This window comes from Anas acuta, chromosome 32, assembly GCF_963932015.1.
Source record: "Anas acuta chromosome 32, bAnaAcu1.1, whole genome shotgun sequence".
Classification (NCBI taxonomy): domain Eukaryota; kingdom Metazoa; phylum Chordata; class Aves; order Anseriformes; family Anatidae; genus Anas; species Anas acuta.
This window is the reverse complement of record NC_089010.1, coordinates 763,392-773,023: the sequence shown is the minus strand read 5'-3', so window position 1 is coordinate 773,023 and position 9,632 is coordinate 763,392. Positions and strand designations below refer to the sequence as shown.

General features: G+C 56.4%; 1 protein-coding gene across 3 annotated transcripts; it reads left to right on the top strand.

The window, feature by feature from the left end:
- Positions 1-580: 580 nt before the first annotated feature.
- LOC137846436 (guanylate-binding protein 1-like) lies at positions 581-6,619 on the top strand. Of its 3 annotated transcripts, none has more exons than XM_068664377.1 (9): positions 581-721; positions 1,030-1,240; positions 1,342-1,469; positions 1,870-1,979; positions 2,248-2,495; positions 2,615-2,857; positions 3,128-3,402; positions 6,032-6,244; positions 6,371-6,619. In XM_068664377.1, the coding sequence occupies exons 2-9, from the start codon at positions 1,048-1,050 to the stop codon at positions 6,512-6,514; spliced, it is 1,554 nt and encodes a 517-aa protein (XP_068520478.1). In that variant the 5' UTR covers positions 581-721; positions 1,030-1,047; the 3' UTR covers positions 6,515-6,619. The 3 variants fall into 3 exon arrangements, with proteins under 3 accessions (XP_068520478.1, XP_068520480.1, XP_068520479.1); XM_068664378.1 differs by having other exon boundaries at positions 611-721; positions 1,027-1,240; XM_068664379.1 differs by lacking the exons at positions 6,032-6,244; positions 6,371-6,619 and adding an exon at positions 3,507-4,067.
- Positions 6,620-9,632: the final 3,013 nt, after the last annotated feature.

Sequence of the window (9,632 nt, the reverse complement as noted above, 5' to 3'; positions counted from 1 at the left end):
TTTTATTATTCTAATTATTTATTTATTATCCACCTTCTTGTGACTGGGGGCTCGCAGGCCTCCAGAGGCCATCAGGAGAAAGGAGGGCGCTCACCATGGCCAGGAGTGGCTGGAGGAGATGTGGGGAAAGGCAGAGCATGAAAGGAAGAAGCAAGCATTGGGCACACCCGAGAAACCAGTGAGTGAATGCACCAGCATCTTCTGACTCCTGGCAGAGGAAAAATCCTTACACAAGAAGCTGTGAGGAGACACAGCAGAGCCAACCTGGCCAAAGGGATATCCCACGCCATGGGACGTCATTGTCATTATCCCTTTGTTTTCTGTCCTATTAAATGGTCTTTATCTCAACCCACAAGTTTTTAGCTTTGCCTTTTTAGCACCTAAGCGTGACTCTGGGTTAAGCCACAAGCTTCTACCTCCGTTTTTTATCACCTAAGTGAGATACTTGGGTGATTCCGGGTTAAACCACCCCAGTTACCAAGAGTATTTGCATCCTGAATCCCAACGCAGTGCAGTCGCAGCCAGCAGTAAGAGAAGTCACCCTATCCCAGCCAAAGGGAAGGCAGAGGACAGTGTTCCTGACATCCGGTCACTGTCTTTCACTTTCTGTTTTTCCTCCCCGTCATTTCCCAGAACAGGAAGAGAAGGGCTGGACCAAGGCAGGGGACATAAGGCAGCGCCCAGGGTGTTGCAGAGCTGCTGCAGCCCCGGGAAGCTGAAGGTGAGTCCCGTCCCCATCCCTCATCCCCAGCCCCACGCAGACAGCTATGGGCAGGGGGCACAGGAAAGGGATCCCACGGACCCCAGCGAGCTGAAGAGCTCCCTGCCGGGGGGAGGACAGAGAGGTGCGGAGGTTGGCTCCGTCTTTGCTCTGGGATGGAGCAAAGGGAACGGGGGCACTGTGTGCAACCCCCTAGTACCTGCCCCAGGCTCGGACCCTGTGGGGGGATAGGGCACGGTGCAGATCTTCATGAGATGTCCCTGGGGCGGGGTGCCCCCACCTTGCTAACCAGCCCGTCTCCCCAGCAGGCTGCGCGGCTGTGAGCAATGGCATCCGAAATCCAGATGCCGGAGCCCGTCTGCCTAATCGAGAACAAGAAGGGGAAGGGGCTCGTGGTCCAGCCGGAGGCCCTGCAGCTGCTGTCAGAGATCACGCAGCCCATGGTGGTGGTGGCCATCGCCGGGCCGTACCGCAGCGGCAAGTCCTACCTCCTGAACTGGCTGGCTGGGCAGAGGAGAGGTAAGGGAAGGGGATGAGATGTGCACATCCCCTGGCCTGGCCGAGGTGCTCGGCTTCTCCTGCTTGGTATTTCACGCTGCTCAGGCTCTTTGCACCCCCAGGTTTCTCCCTGGGCTCAAGCGTGCAGGCGCATACCAAAGGAATCTGGATGTGGTGCGTGCCTCACCCCTGCAAGCCCGGACACACGCTGGTGCTGCTGGACACCGAGGGGCTGGGAGACACTGAGAAGGTGGGGGAGAAGTGGGGACTTCCCTCGCGTTTCCGGGTTTAGTCCCTTCCAGGAAGGAGCCTCTGCTGGAACCGGAGCTGAACCCGTGGGGCAGAAAGCCCGGGGAGTGAGGAGAGGGCTGGCGGGGTGAACGAGCTGCCAAATATTTCTGCTTCCCTGGCAAATGGCATCCGAGCAGGACTGGGGAGCTCGGGGAACACGTTGTGGGAGCCTGAGAGTGAAAGAGCTGAGGATAAAGAGATGTGGGAAGCCCTGGAGATGCTGTGGGGTCTCCCCAGGGGATGGTTTTGCCATGGGATGCTGGCTGGCAGCACTCGGGCTCCGGGCATTCGAGCTTGTGCCTGAAGGGGTCTTGCATGGGGCTGCTGGATAAGGTGAGAACCTGGGGTCGTTGTTCCAGGGTGACACCGAGAACGACACGTGGATCTTCGTGCTGGCCGTGCTGCTCTCCAGCACCCTGATCTACAACAGCAAGGGCACCATTGACCAGCAGGCCATGGACAACCTGCAGTATCCTTTGTGGGCGCACACGGGGAGCCCCCTGCTCCCTGCCTGGGGGCCACGGGGATCCCACACCCCAGTTCCTTGTGTGGGGAGAGGAAACCTCCCAGCGGTGCCCAGGGACCTGCTCGGTATCCCCGGGGCTTTTCTCCCTCTTCCTGGTGGCACCGGGCTGGCCTCTGTCCCCCAAAAGGCTCCACCAGTGCCAAGTGTTCACGGGCCGGGGGTGCCCCTGTGTTCAGAGCTGAGGTCCCCGCTTCCTTAGCCGGCTCCCCAGCTATGTGCTGAAGCTGTCAGAGTGTGTCCAGGTGAAAACAGCACCCGAGGAGGCAGGAGAAGAGGAGGCAGGAGCTGAGCAGGCAGGAGAACAGGAGGCAGGACATGAGCAGCCGGGTTTGGACAGACGCGCCCTGTTCTTCTCAACCTTCGTCTGGGCTGTCCGGGATTTCACGCTGCAGCTGGAGGTGGACGGGAAGGAAATCTCCGAGGACGAATACCTGGAGAACGCGTTGAAGTTGAAGGATGGTAGGGGAGCGGTGCCGTGCCGCTGGATGCATACAAGTACAGCCCCAGACACGGCTGCGGTGGAAGGCACCGCGAGGCTGAGCCCTGGGGGCTTTTTCTGACCCCTTGTTGCCCCACAGGGAGCAGCCAGGAGGCCCAGAGCTACAACCGGCTGCGGGAATGCATCCGCCAGCTCTTCCCGGAGCGCAAGTGCTTCGTTTTCGACCAGCCAGCCAGGAAGAAGGACCTGCCCCGCTTGGAGGAGCTCCCGGACGATATGCTCGACCCCGAATTTCAGCAGCAGGTGGAGCGCTTCTGCAGCTACATCGGGCAGAATTGTCCCCCCAAGACCATCCCTGGTGGCCGCGAGATAACGGGGAGCAGTGAGTACCGGTGTCCCGAGGGTCCAAGCTCTTGGGACTGTGTCGGGACCAGGCTCAGATGCAGAGCAAAAGGCTGCTGGGAGTGGCACAGATGCGTTTTTGTGCCAGCTGTGACACTTACCTCTGGGTTTGGAGCTCCTAGCTGTCGCGTGTGGCTGGAGAAGAGCTAGAAAAAGAAGGTCGGGGCCGTGAGGGGCCCCTGGCAGTGGGGTTAGGGCAGGACCCCGGTCATTTTGGTCGGGCTGCAGATCCGTCATCCTTCCCCGGCAGGGCTGGGGACCCTGGCGGAGAACTACGTGGAGGCCATCCGGAGCGGGGCTGTGCCGTGCCTGGAGAGCGCGGTGCTGGCGCTGGCGCAGATCGAAAACTCGGCGGCGCTGAAGGAGGCCGTGGACTTGTACCAGCGTCAGATGGAGCAGAGGCTGCCCACGGAGACCACCCAGGAGCTGCTGGAGCTGCACGCGCGGTGTGAGGAGGAGGCGATGCAGCTCTTCATGGAGCGGGCCTTCGAGGAGAGCAGGGAGCGGTTCCGGGCAGAGCTCACGGTAGGTGATCCCCCCCGGGGACACCGTCACCCCTAGCCTGGGGGGAGCAGTGTAGTCCCTGCTGGCCAGGCCAGTGCCGTGCCCTCTAACCATAGAAACATTAGGGTAGGAGAAGACCTCCAGGGTCATCTGGTCCAACCGTCCCCCTACCACTGATGTCACCCACTGAACCACGTCCCCAAGCAGCACGTCCAACATTTCTTGATGTCCTTCTGGTAGTGAGGGGCCCACAGCTGAACCCAGCACTTGCGGTGCAGGACCAGGGGACGATCACCTCCCTGGTCCTGCTGGCCGCACTATCCCCGAGGCAAGCCAGGATGCCGTTGGCCTTCTTGGCCCCGGGGGCACACTGCTGGCTCATTTTCAGGCGAGCATCCACCAACACCCCCAATCCTTTTCCTCTGCAGAGCTTGCCAGCCACTCTGCCCCCAAACCTGTAGTGTCTCTGCCCCCAGACCCGTAGCCTTGCATGGGGTTGTTGTGACCCAAGTGCAGGACGTGGCACTTGGCCTTGTTGAACCTCATCCCATCGGCCTCTGCCCATCGATCCAACCTGCCCAGGTCCCCCTGCAGGGCCTTCCTATCCTCCAGCAGATCGACACTTCCCCCGGCTTGGTGTCACCTGCAAACTGACTCAATTCCCTCATCCAAGCCTTCCACGGAGATATTAACGAGGATGGGCCCAACACCGACCCCTGGGGAACACCACTGGTGACCGCTCACCAGCTGCATGGTCATACATCAAGACCTGCTCCGTCCCCTTCCCTGGCACCGAGGTCAGGCTGACAGGCCTGTAGGTCCCCGGGTCCTCCTTACCACCCTTTTTATAGATGGGTGTCCCGTTAGCAAGTCTCCAGAGCCCTCCCCAGATGACCATGACCAGTGACAGATGATGGAAAGCAGCCCAGCAATCCCACCGCCAGCTCCCTCAGCACCCTCGGGTGGCTCCCATCCGGCCCCATGGACTTGGCCAGGCTGAGCAGGAGGTCCCCTGCCTGAACTGGGGGTGGGGGGGTTCTTCTGCCCCCGCCCCAGACTTCCATGTCGGGAGGCTGAATACCCCGAGGATAAGAGGTCTGGCTAGTAAAGGAGGCGTTAAGAACCTCAGCAGTCACATTGCCCCCTGCTTCCAGTAAAGAATGGAGATTCTCCTCGGCCTGTCTCCTGCCATTAGTATATTCATACAAAGATTTTTTACAGAATCACAGAATCACAGAATCACAGAATCACAGAATCACAGAATTTCTAGGTCGGAAGAGACCTCAAGATCACTGAGTCCAACCTCTAACCTAACACTAACAGTCCCCACTAAACCATATCCCTAAGCTCTACATCTAAACGTCTTTTAAAGACTTCCAGGGATGGTGACTCCACCACTTCCCTGGGCAGCCTGTTCCAATGTCTAACAACCCTTTTGGTAAAGAAGTTCTTCCTAACATCTAACCTAAAACTCCCCTGGCGCAACTTAAGCCCATTCCCCCTCGTTCTGTCACCAGGCATGTGGGAGAACAGGCCAACCCCCACCTCACTACAGCCTCCTTTAAGGTATCTGTAGAGAGCAATAAGGTCACCCCTGAGCCTCCTCTTCTCCAGGCTGAACAAGCCCAGCTCCCTCAGCCGCTCCTCGTAGGACTTGTTCTCCAGGCCCCTCACCAGCTTCGTCGCCCTTCTCTGGACCTGCTCAAGCACCTTGATGTCCTTCTTGTAGCGAGGGGCCCAAAACTGAACACAGTACTCGAGGTGCGGCGTCACCAGAGCCGAGTCCAGGGGGACGATCACCTCCCTAGCCCTGCTGGCCACACTGTTTCTGATACAAGCCAGGATGCTGTTGGCCTTCTTGGCCACCTGAGCACACTGCTGGCTCATATTCAGCCGACTGTCCACCATCACTCCCAGGTCCTTCTCTGCCAGGCAGCTCTCCAACCACTCATCTCCCAGCCTGTAGTTCTGCTTGGGGTTATTGCGCCCCAGGTGCAGGACCCGGCACTTGGCCTTGTTGAACTTCATGCAGTTGACCTCAGCCCATCGGTGCAGCCTATCCAGATCCTCCTGCAGAGCCTTCCTATCCTCGAGCAGATCGACACATGCGCATAGCTTGGTGTCATCTGCAAACTTACTGAGGGTGCACTCAATGCCCTCATCCAGATCATTTATGAAGATATTAAAGAGGACCGGCCATTTCTAAAAACACTTTTGGGCTTTGGGTTCTTTACTAATGGCTGGTTTTATAAGACACCAGGCCTGACAGTAATACGCGGGAAAGGTTTATCTCACGGGGGTTCTGGCTGTTGCGACGGCAGTTAGCTTCCCTGTCTGCAGCCCATGGGGGCTTCATCTCCCCGCTGATCACCCCACAGGCTGCAGAGCCCCATTTCCCGGCCAGCCTGGCTTTATTCTCACACACGGAACTGTAGGGCTTGGAAGGGACCTCGAGAATCAAAGCAGGTTCCCTAGGGCAGGTTGCCCAGGTAGGCGTCCAGATAGATCTTGAATATCTCCATGGGGAAGAAAACTCCACAGCCTCCCTGGGGAGCCCATTCCAGTGCTCAACAGGCATTTTTTTTGCCTGGTTGAGAGAGGTGGAGGCCACTCAACTTGGGCTGAAGCCTTCCCTCTGTGTCCTGCACAGGTCCAGTTAAAGGCACTTAAGGAACATTTCTGCATCCGGAATGAGCGAGCGTCCCACGAGAAGTGCACGGCCACCCTCCAGGAGCTCTTCCAGGACTTGGACAGACGGATCAATGACAGGATCTACTCTGTGTTGGGTGGCTACCAGCTCTTCCAGAAAGACCAGAAGGCACTGGTGGAGCAATACTGGGAACTGCCTGGCAAGGGGGTGAAGGTAGGAACACGAACAGCTCCCCGGCGAGGGCAGGGGCTCCACATCCCACTGCCCCCTCCCAAAAAAAACACTTGCCTGGAGCTGCTGCTTCACTCCTTGACTCCTGCCCTCCCCATGTCCCTGCAGGCAGATGCTGCGCTGCGGGATTTCCTCCAGGAGAGAGAGTCTACAGGCAGAAAAATCCTCAAAGATGACCTTGAGATTACATTGGCTCTTACAGTGAGCTGTCTTTCATTTGTGGGGTGTATTGCTTTGAAAATCAAAAGATAATACAATAATAAAATAATGCAATAATAAAATAATGCAATAAAAATAATGCAAAAATAATGTAAAAAATAAAAAAATAAAAAATCCTCCAACCTGGGTTTCAGCACGTGGCCATTATTAGAGCTGCCAATGGTATTTTGGGTCTGCCTAAGGGAGGCTGGCTCTTAATTATGCCCACTGCAACCAACTAGCAAGGGGTGCGGACATCACCGCCCTTGGGTGGGTTAATGTGCACCTCTGGAGCTAATTGCTGCAGTTCCCCTGCCCATGGGGATGGGAGGGCTGGGGCTCACGTAGAAGCCCGCAGCCACGAGCATGCCGAAGCTCCCCAAGCCCTCTCCACTCCTGAGCATCCCTCGGGCCAGAGCTGGTGGTGCTTTCAGGGCTCTTTTCCTCACCAGCCCTGAGCCCATGCGTGCAAGGCTGTTAATTTCAGGTCGGGCCAGGACGCGCTGATCTCGCTCACTTACACCATCCTCACCCCCCTGCTCAACTCCATGATTTACACCCTGAGGAACAAGGACGTCAAAGCGGCTCTCCGCAAAGCCATCAGGAAAACACAAATTTCTGCAGAATGTTTTCCAGGAAAGAGGTCAAGGCGAGCAGCGTCCCCAGTGGGTGTTTCCAGCCGGCAGCCTCCCCTTCCAAAAAGCATCGCCCCTTTTCCGTCCCCGTTGTGCACATTGTGTCACAGCAGGCAGTTAGGAGTTCCCTTCCTTCATCTAATTAGATCATCTAATTGTTGGAATTGGATGATATTCGAGGTCTCATAACCCAAACCATGATTTTATGATTCTAGAGCCCCCCGCCAAGGGCAGAGACACCTTCCCTTAGGTCCGGCTGCCCCCAGCCCCATCCAACTTGGCCTTGGGCTCCTCTGGGCAGCACCTCAGTGCCTCAGCACCCTCATAAGAAATTATTTCTCCCTCAAATTTAATCTAAATCTGCCCTGTTTTAGTTTAAAACCCTTATTCCTTGTCCTACCACTACTCTCCCTGACAGAGTCCCTCTCCAGCCTTCCCGTAGCCCCCCTTGAGGAGAAGGCCGCCATCAGGCGCCCCCGGCGTCTCCTCCAGAAATCACCGATCCCGTCCCAATTCAGCAGGTGTCTTTAGTTTTTGCTTTCCCCTTTCATGCTTGTCTGGAAGATGGGAACAATGTCTCTGTTTTGCAGACTCGAGGAACCTCCTCGGTCGCTGGTTCTTCCACGATGGCCGAGGGCGCTGAGGGCCCGCAGGCCTCGATGGCCTCCGCAGCCTCAGCCGGGGCTTCCACCCACCCCAGTCCCCACCTGTGGGTCCCGTTTAAGCTCGCTTTGGGGCTTCCAGTCCTCGACAGGTGTATTTTGTAGAGGAGCTGGTTTCTAGCCATGGCCACGCTCATGGCTCCTGCCCGCAGGCTGACTTGCCAGCCTTGGCCATCTTGGGGCCTGGTGTGGGCCTAAAGATTGGCGTTTTGGGCCCAGAGCTGCCTGCTGACCTGGGCTGTTGGTTGAGCCTGGCTTCTGTCCCCAGTTGTGCCCTGCTCACCTCACTCGGGCACCGTGGGGCTTGGTCTTGGCCAGGGAGGCTACTGTGCTGTCGGCCGCTTTGCCCCCCTTGGCTCCCATCCCTTGGGGAAGAGACGGCCCTCCTCACTCCCTCACAGCTTACACAGCCAGGGGAGACGTGTCATGTTGTCATTCTGGCTTTTATTTTGTTTCACTAAACCTGCAGTGGTCTCCTTTGCAGTCTGTGATTAGAACCCCGTAACAGATTTGAATGGGATTGAAGCCGGCACTCTGGAAAATCCCCCTGCCTTTGGCTTGTGCCACAGCTCTGAGCAGAACTGTGAGAGAAACCGGAGCCTTGGCTCCTCGGAGTTGGGAAGGTGCTGCCAAAGCAGAAAATGGTGAATGTGTACATGGATGTGGAAGGTTCATCACCCCTCGTCGAGCACCAGCAACCTTTGCTGATAGCGCCTGCACCAGAGGTTGAACCCAGGTTGTCCTAGTCTGGCTTGAGAAGTTCTGCCTCACCTTCTGGAGGGGGGGCATGGGTGGTATTTGGGTTTTCTATGCCTCTGTGGAGCACAAGTGCTATGAGGAGCGGCTGAGGGCACTGGGGTTGTTCAGTCTGGAGAAGGGGAGGCTCAGGGCAGAGCTCCTTGCTCTCTACAACTCCGTGCAAGGAAGCTGTGGGGAGCTGGGGAGTCGGTCTTCTCTCACAGGTAGCCAGTGATAGGACCAGAGGGAATGGGCTCAAGTTGTGCCAGGGGACGTTCCGGTGGGAAATGAGGAGACATTTCTTCTCAGAAAGAGCAGTCAGGCGTAGGGACGGGTTGCCCAGGGAGGTGGTGGAGTCACCGTCCCTGGGGGTGTTCAAGGAGAGCTTGGACGTGGTGCCTGGGGACATGGTTTAGTGGTGACATTGGTGGTAGGGGGACGGCTGGACCTTGGGTCTCGGAGGACTTTTCCAACCCTAATAATTCCATGATCCTATAGGCACTGCCAGTCATATGGTAAGGGGGAAGCCTCTCCTAGCCACCGCTTTGTTTAAAAAAAAAAAAAAAAGTCTGTATGTCCTCCTGAGACTATCTGCAGTCACTGGGTGCCTTCTGCACTGCTCAGCGATGTTTCCTCCCTTCAGATCTCAAGGAAAAACAATTTTTTTAAAACTTATTTTTGAAGTGTTTGAGGATTCTGCCCAGAACAAGTGTATGGCTTTCATCTGGGGGCTGATGAAATGGAAAGAAAAACCCAAACTAAACTAAAACAAAAACATACAACAAAGCCAAACAACTTTCCAAACCCCAGTGGAGCACTGCATTTACCAGCTCCTCCTGGGCAAATGGCAGCTGCCTCCCTCGTTCGTGACAACACCCGTAATACTGTGGCAAAATGGGGCCAAGAGGGAATCTTGTGGAAAACCTGTTCTTCCATAAAATCCAGCAGATTTTACTCTGCTGTCAAATCAAAGCTCACGATGAGGAGACACTTCTGCTCCTCCAAGTATCGCTGCTGCGTCACTCTGGAAAGTCCCTTGCAGCGGCTCTGCCTTGCGAAACAGCTCCATCTACTTGCAGCATTGTTTTATTATTCTAATTATTTATTTATTATCCACCTTCTTGTGACTGGGGACTC

Bases quoted from the DNA above. Each gene is read 5' to 3' on its own strand.
- LOC137846436 (XM_068664377.1), top strand. From the start codon at position 1,048: ATGGCATCCGAAATCCAGATGCCGGAGCCCGTCTGCCTAATCGAGAAC. The intron at 1,241-1,341 runs GTAAGGGAAGGG...TTGCACCCCCAG, and splicing joins GCTGGCTGGGCAGAGGAGAG to GTTTCTCCCTGGGCTCAAGC. The intron at 2,496-2,614 runs GTAGGGGAGCGG...GTTGCCCCACAG, and splicing joins CGCGTTGAAGTTGAAGGATG to GGAGCAGCCAGGAGGCCCAG.